The sequence below is a fragment of the Haplochromis burtoni genome, unplaced genomic scaffold, assembly GCF_018398535.1.
Source record: "Haplochromis burtoni strain Fernald_Lab_line unplaced genomic scaffold, NCSU_Asbu1 Contig_157, whole genome shotgun sequence".
Classification (NCBI taxonomy): Eukaryota; Metazoa; Chordata; class Actinopteri; order Cichliformes; family Cichlidae; genus Haplochromis; species Haplochromis burtoni.
The window spans coordinates 1191933-1210499 of NW_024582518.1; the positions used below are offsets into that span (position 1 = coordinate 1191933).

General features: G+C 39.0%; 3 protein-coding genes across 7 annotated transcripts in view; 1 reads left to right on the forward strand and 2 right to left on the reverse strand.

Annotated features, from left to right (window-relative positions):
• The window catches only part of cunh1orf115 (chromosome unknown C1orf115 homolog), an 11909-nt gene extending 11645 nt beyond the window's left edge, over positions 1-264 (reverse strand). The window contains exon 1 of the mRNA XM_042224976.1: positions 154-264. Within this exon, the coding sequence (XP_042080910.1) occupies positions 154-249 (96 nt within the window). The 5' untranslated portion in view covers positions 250-264. The remainder of the gene's footprint in view (positions 1-153) is intronic.
• A 1969-nt stretch (positions 265-2233) lies between these two features.
• Positions 2234-13156, reverse strand: LOC102302559 (transcriptional-regulating factor 1). Of its 3 annotated transcripts, none has more exons than XM_014336959.2 (14): positions 12436-13156; positions 9489-9719; positions 8956-9372; positions 8134-8871; positions 7826-7863; positions 7629-7731; positions 7018-7366; positions 6743-6818; positions 6518-6657; positions 6323-6426; positions 5406-5463; positions 5228-5313; positions 4975-5088; positions 2234-2326 (listed from the first exon to the last, which is right to left on the reverse strand). In XM_014336959.2, exons 2-14 carry the CDS (start codon positions 9612-9614, stop codon positions 2291-2293), a joined length of 2385 nt encoding a protein of 794 aa, XP_014192445.1. In that variant the 5' UTR covers positions 9615-9719; positions 12436-13156; the 3' UTR covers positions 2234-2290. The 3 variants fall into 3 exon arrangements, with proteins under 3 accessions (XP_014192445.1, XP_014192446.1, XP_042080901.1); XM_014336960.2 differs by having other exon boundaries at positions 9489-9762; positions 12436-12467; XM_042224967.1 differs by lacking the exon at positions 12436-13156 and having other exon boundaries at positions 9489-10533.
• Positions 13157-14682: 1526 nt separating this feature from the next.
• On the forward strand, positions 14683-17322 carry lipt1 (lipoyltransferase 1). Of its 3 annotated transcripts, none has more exons than XM_005932757.3 (4): positions 14683-14819; positions 15398-15932; positions 16499-16720; positions 16802-17322. In XM_005932757.3, the coding sequence occupies exons 2-4, from the start codon at positions 15425-15427 to the stop codon at positions 17212-17214; spliced, it is 1143 nt and encodes a 380-aa protein (XP_005932819.1). In that variant the 5' UTR covers positions 14683-14819; positions 15398-15424; the 3' UTR covers positions 17215-17322. The 3 variants fall into 3 exon arrangements, with proteins under 3 accessions (XP_005932819.1, XP_005932820.1, XP_014192451.1); XM_005932758.3 differs by having other exon boundaries at positions 14805-14907; XM_014336965.2 differs by lacking the exon at positions 14683-14819 and adding an exon at positions 14826-14974.
• Positions 17323-18567: the final 1245 nt, after the last annotated feature.

Here is an 18567-nt window from a genome sequence, read left to right on the forward strand (position 1 = left end):
AGCAAATGAAGCTTCATGAAGCTTCGCGTTGGGGTGAACCAATTGGATGAAAAGCTTCAGTGCTTCATGGGGCTTCATCTGCCCATCACTATTGTTTGTTATGGTACCATAGGTACACGCTATATGGATTCTTTTCTGTTCTTTTTGAGTTACCTGGCTGCCGCTCCAGTCCTTCCTTTTTTGAGTAAAAGAGGAGGCTGAGGGTGGAGCTAGTTTAAATGCAGAGGCCAATTGAATGGACTTAACCATCTGTTGTGACCACGCAGGGGGGGAATAGGGTCATTCTTGTATTATGGTTAGCTATTATCTCTGTAGTTTTCACCTTTGGTGTATACAATAGTTCATTCAATTGCTATATAACTGGAGCTGTCTCTCAGTTAGGCAGGTCAGTTTTCAGAGTTATGGTTTGTAAAGTGGTTTTTAAAGTAGAAGTTCTTAAGTTGTCCTCTTCTATGGGTCCACTTGGTTCCTAAAATAGCTCATTTTTGTCATTCTGAATTTTTGTAATGATTTTGTCCTTTCTGCAGAATAATAAAACCCTTTTTTTATGATTACACCTGTATATTATTTTCTGCTTGGTCTGCTTACACTGTATGTTGTGTTTCATGACTGACCTATTTCTTGCATAGTGTATACTGAATGTGACATATTGTGGTTAATTAGGTGAGTAAGTCTGATAAAGGTGAGAACGTGAGTGTGAATGGTTCTTTCTCTCTCTCTCTCTGTTAGCCCTGCATCAGTCCGGCGACCTGTCCAGGCCTCTTGCTCTGTGGTAGCTAGACTTAGGTCCTCAGTGACCCTGATAAGGATAAGCGGAAGAGAATGAATGAATGAAAGTTTGATATTTTTCTAATCAACTGCATATAATTATTTTTTGTTACATCTTGGATTAAACATCATGCATATCTTTCCTTCTATATGTTTCCAGGTTTGTAGAGATATCATCCTTTATTTACTTGTTCTTGTAAGTTTTCTTTTTGTCTTTCTAGGCACTAATTTTCACATTTATGACAACACAGTGTGTATTACTCAGATTTATTGACCTGTGTAAGACATGGTTCTGATTGGATATTACTGTCACTGGTTGTTGTCATGTGACCTGTCACACAATGCTTTGGCATGACATGCCATTTCACACAACTTTGTGGTAACAGCTTGTAAATATTTTGGTCTTATATATTATTATATATTAAACCTGCTACATAAAGAATGGGTTGTCCCACTATGGTGTGGAAGACCAGTCTACATGGAATTTATTGCTGGTCACAGGTCAAGTACGATTTTTTGGTTTTATTCTTTTGACCTGACTTGTTGCTCTTGACATGTCTTGATTTATATCTTCACCTGGGACTCGTAGGTTTCAACAAGGAACTTTTTAGCCTTGACTCAGTATTTGATTTTGGGCTGACTTGCATATAACTCTGACTAACCCTAACCTAACCTAACTGTTGGTTTTGATGCTACGTTTGCATTCATACATGCACCTTTGTCTAGTCTTGTGTAGAAAAATCTCAGGTCTGCAGTGAATGTGTGAAAACAGCTTTTGGGATAACCTCTGACACAATAGTGAGGGTAAAACCTCACCAATGTGTCTGACACCTTGTTACTCAGGCTTATTATCATCCACTTATTTTTAGCATGTTCCTCTGATGTTGAAAAAGAGGACATTGATGTGAAGAGCTGTACTCACACAGAAAGCCTGCGGCCCCATGTGTTTCCTTTTCTGCTTTGTCTCTTTGTTGTTCCCTGGTGTGGTAATAAGTGGAGCTCTACTGAGCATCAGAGGCCCAGAGGCAGAAGACTGACAGGATTAAGGAAGAAAAACAATATCCCAACATGCCTGAGCTTAAGTCTGGAGGTGCTCTCAAGTAAGACTCTTGGCTTTTCTTAGTTTGTGGGTTTATTAACTGACAGTAATTTAAAACACACACACACACACAAACACATTTACATTTAAAATACCATATTGTACAGTCAAAGGACATAACAGAAAAAAGAAAAGCTACAGTTTGCAGAACGGATTGTAAAGCTTTCAATTCGATTTCAATTCAATTTAATTTATACACCTCAAGGCGACTGTTGTTGTGTCCACCAGAACACCCAAGGTGAAAGGTTGTCCTGGTGGAGTTTTCCTTTTCAGCTCATTTAGTGATTTAGAGATGGTTTTTATCAAATTAGGAGCATGCCTTGTGATTTTGTGAACAAGTAAGCCAGACACAGTTTAGCTGTTTTGGTTCAAGCCTTGTGTTGGTAAGTAGTGTGTAGCTCCAGAGGGCGATGGTCCAACAGTTCATGAAGCAGCCTGAGATCTTGACGACCTTTGACCCTGCATAAATAAAAAGAGGAAGTTAGAAAAGAAGGTGATACTTGTTATCACCAAAATGAGTGTGTTAACACAATGCAACAGTCTTCCAAGGAGTTGATGTCCCAGCAAATTCACTGCAAGGTGAGACCATGTAATGCTCAGACAAAGTGCAAAACACCCAAGAGCTACATTTCAGATTCTACAGGCCTCAGTTAGCATGTTAAATGTTTAATTAGAAAAAGGCTGAACAAGTTTGGCTTGTTTGGAAGGGTTGCCAGGAGAAGGTGTCTTTTCTCTAAAAAGAACATGGTAGCAGAGCTTAGGTTATCAAAGTTGCAACTAAATAAACCACAAGACTCCTGGAGAAATGTCTTTTGGACATGCAAGACCAAAGTGGAGACATTTGACAATAGTGATTTGACATGATGAACTGGACTTGTTTTGCATCCACAGAACCAGATCATTCACAGCTGATGCTTGGCTGAAATTGGGTCATGCAGCAGGGCAGTGATCCCAAGCACAGCTTCAAATCTACAACAGAATGGCTGAAAAAGAAAAGATTCAAGATGTCGCAATGGTCTGAGTCGAAGTCTAGATCTGAATCTGATTTAAATGTTGTGGTGGGACCTTAAGAGAGCCGTGCGTAAACAAATGCCCACAAGCTTCGATAACTACATGAAGCACCATTGTAAAAAGCTGCAGTCATGATTGTGTTTCTTGATAATGATGTAAGAAATTGTTAAAGTTATACAGAAAATGATTACTGCGAATTGCTGCAGCTAAAAATGGCTCTTAGAGGTACTGAATCTTCAGGTGTAGATAGTTTTTCATAGGACTGCATAGATTCCACTAGAGCACTCATTAGATTGGCATTATGATAAGAAAAAGACCCCCAGTCAGATCGTAACTCCATATCACATGACCAATTGCCCCACGCCAGTCTCACCACTTTTTAAATTAGAATTATATTTGTAGTTGTAGGAAATCCACTTTACAAACATATATTTTTATATTCAATAACCAGCTGATATTTATAAATCATCATGGTAAATAATCAAGCTACAATGAGGCAGACCTAGTAGAAGGCTGTATGGGGCATATTAATTATCTATCATGACTCTGACTAGTGGCCTGCCAACTTCAAATATCTGTAGCTGTAAAGTGTGCAGTCTTTCATCTCCAAAAATATCCTGTAGAAACTTCACACAGCTCAGGTGCTGCCTGTAGACTTGGATTCTGAACAAGATGTCACTGTGTGTGTTCAAAAGATCAGCCTCCTGAGTAACATGGAACAAAGTAAAGACACATTTACAGATTCATGAAACAGACTAAAACCACAGTGTACCTACAGGAAGCTGAAATGAATCAAACTGATGGAAATCTAAAACACGAAGCCGATGATAAAACTCTAAATGACACCAATGGAAACTTGCTGAGCTCTGACCACACTCACACGGTGGCTATTTGAAATGTCATGTCACAGTGTGTTCACAAACGTGACGGCTCTTGACAGGAAGTGGCTGTCCGGTGTGTGTTTTTGTGTGTGTTTTGTGCTGCAGTGTGTGTGTGGAGTGATAACAGGAATTTGGTTTCTGTGGTTTTTATTCGCACAGCCTTTAGTTTCATATCTGTTCACTGACCTGAAACTCTGAGGCGACTGACTCTACAGGAACTGCACCTGACATTTTACTGACTGATCACTAAGATTACAGAAAGGGCCTGGTTAAAGATTTAAGTAAACTTTGAAAGCCCAAATCTTTACAAAAGGACTCTTTTCCATACTTGATTATAAAAAAAACCCACACACACAAACAAAGAGAACTTTAGAGCAATTAAAAGACAGCATAGCTAACTCCAATAAAGTCCAGCTTAAAAGTCTAAATTAGTCCTAATTCTAGTCCCATGAAAACATCACAAATCCCTAATCAGGCTAAATACCAGTAAGTCCTGAGTCAATTCCCAAAGACACAAAAGATAAATTGGTATAAAATAAGTACTTGAATGAGGGTAGACGTCCTGCTACATTACTGTTTGATTTAGAGAAGTAAGGTTTAAAAGCTGAATTGTTAATTCTGAAAAACGGGTCAAACAAACTGCAGTCATCAATGTTAAAGCCCAATGTTTTAATCAACCCATTCATCCACCCTCATATCTTATTATGCCAACAACTGAACTGGTTCTTCTGTTTGAACTGATTTGTGTAATTCTGGAATATAAAGAATCACATTATCAGCATATAGCAATAGCTTAAGATGATCAGACTTGTTAATGTACTTATCTAACCAATAATATGTCTTGCTTTGCAGTTTATTTTACTAAGAGACCATCCAGAAGTGTCCCAGTTGTGATGAGTAAAGTAACATTCAAATAGATTTTAACACTTAGCGGATATCTGCGTATGTGTCTTGCTAGCATAAGCTAATAACGTATGACTTCACTTTCCTTAATGGGATCAAAGGGTTCACAATATGTTAAAGTTGGAATTTAAAAATTGGACTTTACAAACCAGTGGCAGACAGTCATTGGTTTGTCCATAAAGTTTAGGGGAATGAAAAGACTTCTGGGTCACAGCAGTCCATTTCAGTAACTCAGATATACTAAAAGGGCCACTACAGCTATGATAACCCTTCTGATTTAAATCATTAAAAAAAAGACTTTTTGTTCCTTACATTTGTGTTGGGCAAAGAGACTGTCAGGCTAGTTGATGTCTTGGTGCTCAGACTCAGCTTCTTCTTCCAGAGATAATAAAACTCAACACACTCAGAGAGGGACTTTGTTTGAACCTGAGGATACAAACATCATGGAGATACATCATTACTTGTTACAGACAAACAGCAATTGTAATTTACAAAATTTGTCACTTTTGGTTCACCCACTGGTGGCACTGCAGAAAGACATTAACAGTAGTAAGCAGGAACTCACAGTTTTCTGGATGCTACTGAAGTCTTTCTGATGGAGCTGCAGAGATTTCACCAGTGACCTTTTCTCTGCTGCACTCCAGCTCACACCTACAGTATAAATAGGGATATTAATTAAAATGTGCTGTGTTTTTTATATCTGTGAATTTCTGAGTCTGTGGTTAGATGGAACAACAGCTGACCTGTGTGGTGACGGTGGTTGTTGGGTTCAGGAGTCGATAGCAGCTTCTCTACCGTCAGCTGAAAGACATAATAAAGTGATGTCATTTTAGTCATGCCTGACATGGTAAGATTAAGTAGATTTTTATAGTCCCATTAATATTTTTGCTTTTTCAGATATACTTTTTTAAAATAGTTTTTTGGTTTGTGGATTTTGTCTTTTTAGTGTTATTTGAGTCTATTTGGGTCTTTTTTTGTGTGTTTGTTTTGTTTTGTTTTGTTTTGTTTTGTTTTACAGTAGCTGTTTGTGTCTTTAAGGTTGTTTTTGCCTCTTTTTGGTGTCCTTGTGGTGGATTTTGTCTGTTTTTTTTGTCTCTTGTTTCTTGCCTCTTTGCAGTTGGATTATGTGTCTTTGTTGTCACTTTTTTGTCTTAGTAACTGCTTTTTGTGGCTCTCTGATGTTTTTGTCTCTTTGTGGGGATTTTTTTTGTCATTTTGTAGGAGCTTTATGTATCTTGTGGTTGTTTTCTGTCTCGTGGTGTGGTTTTAATTATGTATATGTGATCATGTTTGTGTCTTTGTGGTAGAATCTAGACTCTGGTGTCTTGTTGTATTTTGTGATTATTTCTATGACTTTGTTGACATTTTTGTGTATTTTTTGTTTCTTTGTGGTCTTCTTGTTTCTTTGCAGGGTTTCCAATTATGTTGTTTCTTGTTCTTCCTAAACATGTTTTATTTTCACCTTCATTGTGATGTTTTTTGAAGCTTTTAGGCTTTTGTTGTGTATCTGAGCATTTTGGTTCACCTGGTGCTGTAGAAAAAAAAGGCCCATTCTGTAATCTATTCAGAATGTTGTATTTTTCATGTTAATATTCTAAACAATAATAACACATTTTTATGTAGCCCACACTGAAGAACCAAATAGTCAAAGAGATTTTACCAGAAAGTCTCCTTTGCACTCTGATAAGACTTGGAGAGTGTACTCTGCACTGGCTCCACCCCCTGGGACCACGCTGGATCGAGCCATCATAAGCAGAGTTTCCACTGTTTGAAAAGTGGTTCCATTTCTAAGATTAGTTCCAAGATCATCTAAAAACAACAGCAAGATTTCTGTGCATTCTATGTGTTTGTGTACCTCTGTGCTGATTGACGGGACGCTCTAGATCATCCCATGGAGTCCACTGTAGCAGTGCATTGTGGGAGTCAGAGTGGGCATATTTTTGGTCTTGAAGCGGTGGGATCTCAGCTTGGAAGCCCCGCCCTAAATTGATCTGCCTGTGATAGACAGTACCAGATTACCAGACGATCAGTAGATAGAACAATAACAAAGATCTTTTGGTAAGAAGCAAACATTACGTACGGCTTAACGATTCCTGATGTTAGTGTTCCAGGAGGAAGAAAGGCAGTCTCTTTGGCACCAAGGTCCCTGGCTCCATCTGCCAGTCAGATGCTAATTTTAGCATTGTGTCATGACAATCATCCAATCATACTGCTCATTGTTTGTTTTTTCATTGACTCAGGATGAGCGCGATGCTTTTGTTTTTATCGTAACTGTTGAGTGTTTGGAGGCTGAAATGGGCTAAAATTAGATGGTTATAGATTTCAGGTGCTCGTCAATGCGATTTTATGACTTACTGTGGAGCTGAACAGTCTGCACTCTCTGCTGCCTCCTGGTGGTAAGGGAGCAGTACAACCCTGGCCCCGCCCTCTGAGGACACAGCATGGGTGGAGGGGTGTAGTGACGGGTGCCTTTGTTAGGTGCAGAAGCAACTCTTTTTTCACCATCTTTAATGCCTTTGGCAGCATCTTCCTCATCTTGCGGGCGCATCAGGCTGCGGAAGAGTGCAGTGCTTCCAGTAGCTGGAGGGAGGCGGCTGCTTCTTGTCTGACCACCCCTACTTGCCTTTGACACACTTCGTGATTTCACTGGGACAGATACAGGCAGCACCATGGTGAATGGGCGCTGAACCGATGGGGCAGAGTCCTAAACAAATGTAACAAAGAAATTAATAAATAATCCATCCATAAATATTAAAGACTTACTTTGTATTGTTTTGCATGAAGAGCCCACTAGGGGCAGCCTAGATGACAATGTATAGAGGGCAGTGTGGGGACCTGACTCTTGTCCCGATAAAATAAATAATTATATTTCAGAATTATGACTTGGTTAACTTGTTGGTATCTTTTCTATATATGATTTATAGATTTGATTTGTTTCATTTATTTTTTTAGATGTTACTGAGGACCTTTTTCAAGCATGTAGATGATCTGAATCCACTGTGTGAACGCATGTGACCATTTAATGCTGGCAGGCTCCTGAAGTCACGCTTACACACCATACACAGCAGCCTGTGACACACATATTGGAATCATTGACATTAAAATGTATAAATAAAGATTTAAAACTATAAACATGCTTATTATTGATAGGGATTGGGGTTACCTGGTGTCAAGACTCTCAGCGGTATGCTCTTTTTGCATCTAAAAATTAACAGAAGAAAAATAAAACAACAGAATAAAGGTATGGTGACATTATTATTTATTTCTTCATTGTTTCTACTTTTAAACACCTACTTTTTTAAAATTAACTTTATATTTTTTTATATAGTTGGTGTCTGTTACTTGACTGTTTTACCCATATTAGTTACAGAGATTTATTTACCTACTGTCTTCAGCAAATTGATATTTACTGTACATACTTCCATATTTCCTATAATCTTTAATATAAATTAAATTAGCATAACAACATACCCAGTTCCAGTCTGCATGACTATCATCTCCTCCTTTCCCTCCTTTCCCTCCTCCACACTCCTCTGTCCAGTTCAGCCCAGTAGAGAGGCTCATAGACTGGGCAGCATTCCTGACATGCTGGCCCCGTCTTGGTGTGGACAAGCTGGTCTCAGACGTGCCAGCAGTGTGAAGTAGGCCTGTCAGGTTCTGCATCTGCTCTGTTTGGCTTGAGAGGAGGCGCTGGTGGTACTGACTTGGATCAGAGGTCTGATCACTGTTTATCTGGGTGTGAAAACCTGTTCTCTCCATCCTGGGGTGCATTTGAGGACTGGGGCTGGAGACTGCTGGGGTTTGGGGGTAATGAGGACTTGGACCAGGAGTTGTGGGGCTACAGAAAGGCTGCGGAGCATTCAGGTAGCCATCCTGGAAAAACTGGGTGCTGGAGAAGTCTTCAGCCGGGTTGAGCTCTGTGGCACTCCACCCTCCCACAGAGAGCCTGTGGGGAGATGGATCAGCTTGATGGGCTCCTGCAGATATGGAGTCCAATGCGGCGCACTGAAGTTGGGAAACGGTTGGCTCCAGGTGCCTCCAGCTGTCCTCACCTGGATTAGACGTGTCACTATGTGTGCACACACCACTGAAAAGAAGCGTTTGAGCATCGTAAGATCTATGTGTGTTCTCCAAGGAATCTTCATGTTGAGGTAAACCAGAACTGAACTGGTTCTGGTTCTGAAAATCCAGATGAGCTGAGGTTTGGTTCTGTTTTAGATCAGAAATAGAGAGAGGTTATTGATCAATCTGTGTTCAGGATGAGAGAAAATAGTTCCGTTTTTGTTTTCTTACCTGGTAGGAGAAACTGTTGCCATTAAGAAGGCAGGAAAGTTCAGAGTTGGATTCGCATTTGGCCCAGTTTGAATGATCCAAGTCTGGATCGGGATTCTGGCAGAAGAAGTTGTGCTGAGATGAGGAGAAGAGGTGAGGGGTGGATATCTGTGGCTGCAGTTCAGGATAAAGGGCATGCTGAGTTGGGGAGAGGAGGTGAGGGGAGGTTATCAGTGGCTGTTGTTCAGGATGAGGGGATGTCACCTGAGCATGGGGTATAAGGTGGGGAGAGGTGACAGGAGGATAAGCAAACTGAGGGGAGGTCAGCTGGGGAGGAGGGAGGTGAGGGGATGGAGTCTGAGGGGAGTTTATCTGAGGCTGATGGAAGAAAGGGGAAGAGGATCCCTGCTGCTGGGGGAAGAGGTGAGGGGACGTAACCTGAAGATGAGGAAATCAATAAATGAGTAAATTGATGAGTAGAAGTTAGTAAGATGATTTTTTTTAACAGTAATAATTATTATCTAAATAAGGAAAGAAAAAATAAAAATGATGACCTTGGCGTGTGGAGGATTTCCATGGTTCCTGAATGAGTGGGGGGAGGAGAGGGAAGGTGGGGTCTGGGAGGGGTGGTAGGTGATAGGAGGGGTAGATGATGAAGAATATGTCCAACAGTCAGACATGATGTCATGCGCATGCACACTTGTTTGACCTGAATGTGTGTGTGTTTCTGTGCATGATTGTGGTCAGTAGATGGTGCTTTATCTGGATGGCATCTTCATGAGAATCTGCAGTGATGCAATTGAAGCCTGGTTAGTGACACTCTGGGTTCTGTGCAGAGAATGAATGCAGATGTGTTCTTAGAAAAGATAAGGAAGAGGAAAAATTGCTTACTGTTTTGTGGAAAATCTCAAAAAACTCTATTAGCAAACTCTTTTGATGTCTATTTTTCTGTGAGTGTGTGTGGTCTTATTTTGAGAATATATAATAGAGGTAAAAAAAAAAAAGATTTAATTCATTTCTTTTGCTTTTTTTACATCTAGATTGTTGTTTATTAGTCACAATATCAATTGAAAACCTTTACTGTTACAGTAGATCTGAATCTGTCTTGATAGGGGTTTTCTGCTGAGTTTGAAATGCAGCTATACTAATGTTCAAAAGTTTTTGGTCAGAATGAAATGTTTCTGTCATTGAAATAAAATTTGAAGTCAAATAACATTAAGTTGAAGTGATAATGAATGATTAATGAGAGTTTGTGTAGGCACACAGACATACTAAAAAACAGATGTGGGGCAACATCTGGTTAGCCTTTATTTAACTATAAAACAGTCACTGAAAACTGGGCAGTGTTTAGTTTAGTTCAAATTTAGACAAAGATTGATGTGTTTTTGGAGCCCTGATATAGCCTTGAATGTATGATTCCATCCCACAAAGCAAAAACATCAGGAGCAACAACTCAACAACTTTTAAACGTGAGAAGGCATTTCCTCTTTACACTAAAAAGATATCAAGAAAAGAGAAAGGTCTGCCCTTCCATCCATCTTCTTCTTAGTAATAGAGCCTTTCCACACAGTCCAATGCAGTCCTACTGTATTGCAGGTGGTCCTGGCTTACAGTTCCTGATAACTGGCTGACATGGAAGGAAGGAAGTTTATTTCTGATAAATTCTATTTTAAGTAAAGCACTCTTTGCCATATACCTAGAGCCAGTTTCTGGTATATGGGGTCTCATCCGGGATATTCAAACCAGTTGGTAAGGTTAGAGCTTTTGAACTTTCCAGTGGTCAACTTAGCTTGCATTTGCTGAAGCCTAAACTCATTTTAATTGTTTTTCTTGAGCGCCAAGATTGTGAGGAGTTTCACACAAGATGTTGTTGTCTTTGGATGATGACTTAAACTTGTTTTGTACCTTTGATGTTAGAACACAACATTAGTTCTCTATTTGTTTGTTTGTTTGTTTCTCTATTAGTTTGGATAAGCAATGCTAAGACCTTGCAAGATTAAAGTGGTTGAACTCTATAGGACCCATCAGGATAGTTTTTTACTTTAGCAGAGCAGAAAACATGGCTAGTTGAATCATTGGCTAAGTGCCCACCACAAGTATCCATGTAGGGGTTGAGATTTGTTGTGCCTTCACCTTTGCAACTTGTAGACTGTGGCTTATTTGTATTACTTTACACCACTAACCCACGCAAGCAGACAAATCTTTTAACATTGCAACACCTCCACAAATTCCAACAAGAAAGTCCCCAGTTCATCAACAGATTCAAAGCCCTTGTAGCTGCAAGACATCATTTTCTAAGAGTCTTTACAACAACCTGAAAATGCCCACATAATATGACCACCTTGATTGAAATTTGGTTCAAATCAGATGTACTAAACACAGCCCAATTTCCAATTACTTTTGGGCTGCACAAATGCTACCTAAATTTGGCCCTGAAAACATCATCAGTAGAGGTCCAGTGCTTGGTGGGTATGTACACCCATTTAGATACTCCATGAACTCATTCATCTCTCCCAGACTGGATCTAATAATTTTTTCTGGGTGATATTCTGAGGACCTCAGAAAAAAATGTGACAACTTTCTGTTTTCCAGCACAAGCCTGATCTTATAGACGTGTATGAAAAATTAGTCTACAGCTCACTTGGTCTCTGAGCTTAGTGAACACTTTTCCAATGAGTTTATATGTCAGTCTTACTTTCAAGTCCACTCCATCAAGTCTTCTTTTCAGTATAATCAAACTTTAAGCTTACTTTGGAAATTATGGTCCAATTAGAATTGCATGTTTCAAGTGAAAATCCTTATTTCTAACTTCTTTGTTGTTATGGTATAGGGCACGTGTTGAGCATTTTAGCTGTTGCTGTCATCAGGTCACACTATAGCTTCCTAATTTTAACAAATATAGCTCTTGTTAAGAAATACTGCCTCTTCAATGGCTGAAACCCTGTACGAAAAGAAAGTTAGCAGTCAGAAATAACTGTGTTTAAGCACTGTTAGTGTGCGTAGAAAGGCTCTGCTGACCTATACTGTGCAATGGAAGATTCAACTAAACTCAAAGTAGACCTGTCATTACTAAGTAGACCACACGGTGCCTATATGACTAAGTGTGAATGTGTGATAACACTTCTAAGAATTCACACCCAGAGATGATTAAAATTCATCCTTTCTTAAAGTGACACCTCCAAGTTTTACATGAAGGTCAACACCAACATTGTATTTCATTCTTTTTCTTCTGTTTTCACATCTGGATTTTAGTTTTTTTTTTATGTTTTTTTTTCCAGAAAAGATAATGAAGCCTTTTAAAACATGTACATTTTTATATAGAGACAGAGAGTTTCCACCTTAACTGTAAACCTATGCATCATTTAGAGCGAAAATGTCTATGCTGAAAAAGTTAATGTGACAGATGCACAACAGTAAATATTACAAACGAACAAACGGAAAGTAAAAATCAAGAAGAATGACAGCAAACATTTTGTTTGAAATGCAAAAATGAGCGCTCACCTGAAACATCATCCACTCAGACTGACTGACTCTGACCGTGTGTGTGTGTATGTGTGTGTCAGGATGTGGTCACACTCTCTTCCTCTCTTTGGTCGATTCTTCATACTCTGCGCTTCTTCCTCATGATTACGAGTTTAGAGGCCCGAGGAGACCAACGCGTTCAAAGAAGGAAATGTAAGACACAAAAACTATCAAATGAGAATCTTAAAGAGCGCAAAATATGTGAATAAATGAAGATTTTTCAATCTTAATGCTGACTGAATCGATGTGGTTAACAACTTTATTCTATTACAACAAAGTGGGTAAAATAATTTTATAATCTCAGCAGATGTTGCTGCAGATGTTCGAAACACTTTGTTTTTTGTTGGCTTTGTTGACCATGTTGGTGCTTCCTGAAACGTCTGAGTCCAGATTAAAGAAAGACAGTAAAACTGCACAGATTATTCTAATCTGAAGTTTACTTTGAGAATAATCAAGCACTCAGAACATTTATATTTATATTTTTGCATATGCAATTTTTGGTAATAATGGCATTTTAAAAAAAATATATACACGTATATATAGTTCTGTGTTATAAAACAAGGCCTCAGTTGTCTGTATTCTACTATCTACGTCTGTGTTAATTAGAGTTAAAGCACATAAAGTACATTTTAATTCGGGAAAATGAAGATAATAAATAAACAGAATACTAAACTTTCGGTGGAACTGTTGTCAGCTATGTTGCAGTGCAGCACGGCCGCTTTCTCAGTGAAGGACTGAGTTCAAGTCAAGTCTCAGGAAAGGCGGAAATACATCAATCTGAACGCTTTGTATTTCCAAAATAAAAGCAGTTATTCAGCTTCTTTCTGTCAGCAATTTTTAAGTGATAGAACATCACGTATAAACACATTTATAAAAGTATTTTTTTTAAAGAAATTAGATTTAGATTTCGCAACTATATTAAATTCCTTGCTACCCTTTTGACAGTTTGTGGCAAGGCTTTTTTTTTTCCGCAGTAGGATGTGAAGTCCTTTGTCTTAGTTTTTTGTTACGTGATAAAAGTCAGTCAGATCAAAACTTTCATTTCATAAATGCATTAGTTACATTCAAGTTAGTATTTTCTCTTAATAAAATGTTAAACAGACATAAGTGGAATTTGTGTTCAATTCATGTCTAAACCTGTTAGACCTAATTTTGTCCCCCCCCCTATGTTATAACTGTTAACAAGTGGGTGAATTTTACCCACGTGGCATGCCCTACTGGGAGGAGGCCCCAAAATAGACCCAGGACCAGGACCCAGAGATTGTGTTTATTGGCTACCCTAGGAATGGCTCAATGAGGAGGTGACAAGACGGAGGTCTGGAATTCCCTGCTTCTGTCCACTATATACGAATTCAGATAAATGGAAGAAAATGGATAGATGATTTGTCATTTTGTTGTTTTAGATTTTGACTTTTATTGAAATGGTTGTTATTCATTTTCAAAAAGTATGCATTCAATTCAATTCAATTCAATTTCTTTATTGTCCCACAAGGGGAAATTAGTTTAGCAGCAGGAGCATCACTCTTAAACCATGGCACAATGAGCCACACTGTTTTGTTGTACGTTTTTCTGATGTTAACTTGTGATATTTTAGTAATACATAAACATCTTTTGCAGTATTATGTTTTATCATATTTATTATTGGTTTGTTTTCAGTGTTTTTCTTCTTTGTTGTTTGTCGGGAGTATATCATGCAATGATAATGCATAATGCAAGGTGACGCACAGTTAAGCGCCATAATTTATGACTGAATAATCTGATAAATGGTTTAAAATGTCTTTATTATTAGTTTTTAACATATTAAATTTTACAGTTTTAAAATTTTGCTTAATATCTGAGTGTTCCTTAGTTTTACTCTGCGTTTTGTTCTCATTTAGTCGACTAAGAAATTAGTTGCCAGGAACTTCCCTAATATTAAATTATGGAGGACATGCAAATTCATAACCAGTTAAATGAATTAATTTGTGATTGTGTTTTTTTTCTTGTTGTCACAGATTTTTAAATTCTATTTAAATTTGTAATTATTGTTTTAAGTTATATATTTATTTATTCAGTTATTTATTTACTATTATTATATATCAATTGTGTATTTTTAATTAGTTTTTGTTATGATTATTCATATTGTTTGTTGTTTATTTCGTTGTTCTTGTTGTTTAAGGATAAAACCAAATATATACTGTGACAATAAAATAAGGTGTATAAAAATCTGTGTAAGGCTTTGCGTAGTTTTACTTTGAAGGTTGGAAGCGGATGTTGGTTGCAGTTCGTGTCCGTACCAGGAGCTCATTGTCACTACCCGATCCGTACCGGAAACCCGATCTCCGGTCCGGGTCTGCGGAGACCAGCATCCGCTTTCAATCCCGGTAAGCACGGTCTGTGAGCGGCTGTTTGTGCACGTGAAATGACTTACAGCTGCAGCTCGCGTTTTAAAAACAGCGCGAGGAGTTAGTGGTAAGCTAAAGCTAACAGCTACAGGACGTTCGGAGAAGCAGGGGTCTGTGTCGTCAGACGTTACGTTGTACGTCGTGAACGTGGTGCAGTTTAAAAAACAATGATACAAAGTGTCTGTTTATGTTGCTGCTTCTGGTCCTTTATGGTTTTTGTCATTAAAATAACTTTGTTGCCAAATTTAAAAGGAAATGTCTCAAAGTTATTAAAGAAAAAGGTTTTAGAGCTCCATTTCTGCCAAATGACAAGGTTCAAACAGTTAATCAATTACCAGAAATATATTTCATATTCCTTTTCTGAGTAAAATATAAAAAATATTGAGATATTAGTGAAATGTTACAGATGATAGCTATTTTAAGCTAAGTGAGTTTTCCATCAGTTTTTTAATTTTTTGTCCTTCCACCTGAAACGCTGACAATAATATCTATGATGGAAAAAGTGCACACACAAAAAGACAAATTCATTTCCTGTTGCTTTTATTTTGACATTTTAGATGTTCCTCACCTCCTGACATGAAGTGATGTCAGAAAGCACAATGATGTCACAGATCAAAAGGACGTTTTCTCTTTTAAACCAGCGAGCCTGCTCCAGATCCAGCTCCAGCTTCTTCACAGACTCTGACAGTGCAGGATTGGTCCTCCAGTCTCACTCCACCGATGTGTACCAGAATCTGGCTCTGGAGGACTGGATTGACGCCAACGTAGAACTGCAGGGGCGTGGCATCTTGCTGCTATGGAGGAATCGGCCCGCCGTTGTCATCGGGCGCCACCAGAACCCTTGGACCGAGTGCAACCTGCCGGTCATGAGGAGAGCGGGCATCCCTCTGGCTCGCAGGCGGAGCGGCGGTGGGACGGTCTTCCATGACCTGGGCAACCTCAACCTGACCTTTTTCACTTCCAAGAAGGCGTACGATCGGCAGAGGAACCTGAAGGTGGTCACAGACACACTGAGGCGCCTCCGGCCCGGACTGGACGTCCAGGCCACCGACAGGTTTGACATCTTACTAAACGGACGATACAAGATCTCAGGTACGAGGCTAGAGGGAGTGAATCAAAGCACAAGAAAGCAAAAAAGGGAAGAAGATTAATTAATTACAGTAGAAATAAAAGACATACAGACTAATTAATGATAAATGATTTTGAAACCCCTGGTCTACTGTAATCAACACTTCATTGGCAGCACCCAATGGTGGTGGTTATTACAGTGTAGAGAGCTGGAGGGTCTAAAGTCTTCATGTTTGCCTGATGAGCAATAAATAAAGATTATTGACGCAACTGTATTCCTTCATATTTTTTTATATCTGTTTTTAAATGTTGTTTTAATATATTTTTCTTTATCTGCTCTCAGACTATTAAACACACCGACTCTGCAGCTGGATCAATAAAAACTAAAAGTAGATGTTTCCATGTTTCTGATTGGTCACATGCTGCTAGCTCTTCCTCTTTCATAGCAAATTCAGAATCCAGAATTGTTACTGTGTTTGTTACTGTTCATGTTTGTTGCCTATTCTCTGTTTATTTTTGTGTAGCTTTGATGTTTACATTCATGTTTCTGATTTTTTTTTTTTTTTATTTGTTATTTTGTTTACTTTCAGGCACCGCATCCAGACTGAGCAGGAAGTCGTCGTACCATCACTGCACACTGCTTCACTCTGCCGATCGCTCCGCCCTCTCCTCTGTGCTCTGCCCTTCCTGCCCCGGCATCCAAAGCAATGCCACTCCCAGCATCCCCTCGCCTGTTGCCAACCTCCTAGACCATGCCCCCTCCCTGCAATGGGAGGAGCTCCTGGGTGCTCTGGTGCAGCAGTATAACACAGGTACGGTCTTCCTGCACCCCAAAGGATACGCTCTGTCTGTATTCAAACGTTTCTGCTTTATTTATTTTTGTCTTGTTTCAGAGTTTGGCCTGCACTCTGCGTTGACCGTCATAGACCCAACTAACGAGTCCATGTTTCCTGGTGTCGGTGAGATGGAGGTGGAGCTGCGGAGCTGGGACTGGACATTTGGGAAGACGCCTAAGTTCACCATGGAGACGCAGCTGGAGCTGACGAATGAGCAGCCGCCCGCTCGCTGCTCTGCTCGCTTGCAAATGGAGGTGAAGAATGGGCAAATCGAGAGCTGCCACTTGGACGTCCCTGTGGAGTGGCTCCCCGTGCGGCTAAGCAGCGAGCTAAGCAGTGTGCTGATTGGGGAGAGGTTCTGTCCACATCGAGCCGCCGCTGCCTTCAGCGCACTGCTACGCTCAGAGAGCGGGGCAACGCACACACGACTGCACCGCCTGTGTGATGCCATGCTCACTGTGATGGGCTGAGACGAGGCAAATATGAAACACAAGTGAGAGGCTGCAGGCCACATTACAGCCGGTTAAAACCTTAGAAATGGAGGAGATGTCTGTATGTCTGATGGGCAGATCATCTGAGCCAAAAAACGAATCAATTAATAAAGGAAATGTTCGTCACAGCTGAGAGGTTTTCCTGGAACAGACATTTACGGACATCTGAGTTTTCATTTTTTACCCTCTTGAGTGAACAGAGCTGCTTTTTCACTTCATTTGAAATGCTTGAAAGGAGCTGCTGTAATTTAGTCACAGCTGTGAAAACTGTTCATGAAAATTCACACAGGTTATTATTTTCTGTATTTTATTTGGTAAAATACAAAAACAACTACAACAAAAATACAAAAACTCATGTTATTATCGCCTTCATTTTTCTCATCAGCTAATGCTTTTTTCTTTATAAATGCATAAAACTACATTTGAAAAGGTTTTCATACAGCAAAACAAGATCTAAAAGAGGCCTAAACATTTAACTTTAACATAACTTTAGTATTTAACATCTAAATATTTAGACGAAAACACAATTGTTTTAGGAAATTCACAAAAACAATAAATCAAACAGTTTTTAAGCACACAAATCAAAACATACAGGTAAAAATGAATTTACTGTAACCTTCTCCGTTAACTTTAATTATTTTATTATTATTATTATTTTATTAAGCATGTACTGTAAAATAACACCTAACTCTCCCGATAAATGTGCCAGCACTGTTATCGTATATATTCATTTTCTTAAATAAATATTTAAATGCAAGTTGATGTGTATACTGTCGGGTAAAAATCAGCCTAAAACACCATATCATTACATGTATTTGAACCAATGTCAATTCAAGCACAAAAATATGATCAGACTTTCAAAATAAAAGTCTGTGGGACAAAGTTAATAATGATGAAAAGCATGTGGCTGAAGGAAACGAATGCATCATCAATAATACAGTTTCATTGTAAGTCGTCAGACCGAAGGCGTACCACGCATGCGCAAAAGTACCGATTCAGCCACGCGTGCTGACCAATCACTGGAGGGGAATATAACAGGAGGTGTCACTCTGACAATTTCTCCGTGAACAGACGGTCACGTGATATCATTATTTAGGAGAGAAGCAGGTATTAAATAAAATAATAAGATAAGCAATAGAAACTGATAATAGCGTAATTAAATCTTTGTTGTATGGAGAGGAATGGCATTTATACATCACTTTTATTCGCCACTTTAAGTATTTAGACGTTTTGACATTTTCCAACTTTGATAGTAAAAGTTAATTAAATCATCAACTGTGGAAAATAAACCCAAACTCTTGTGGAAATGTGTCACTAGGGTGACCATATTTT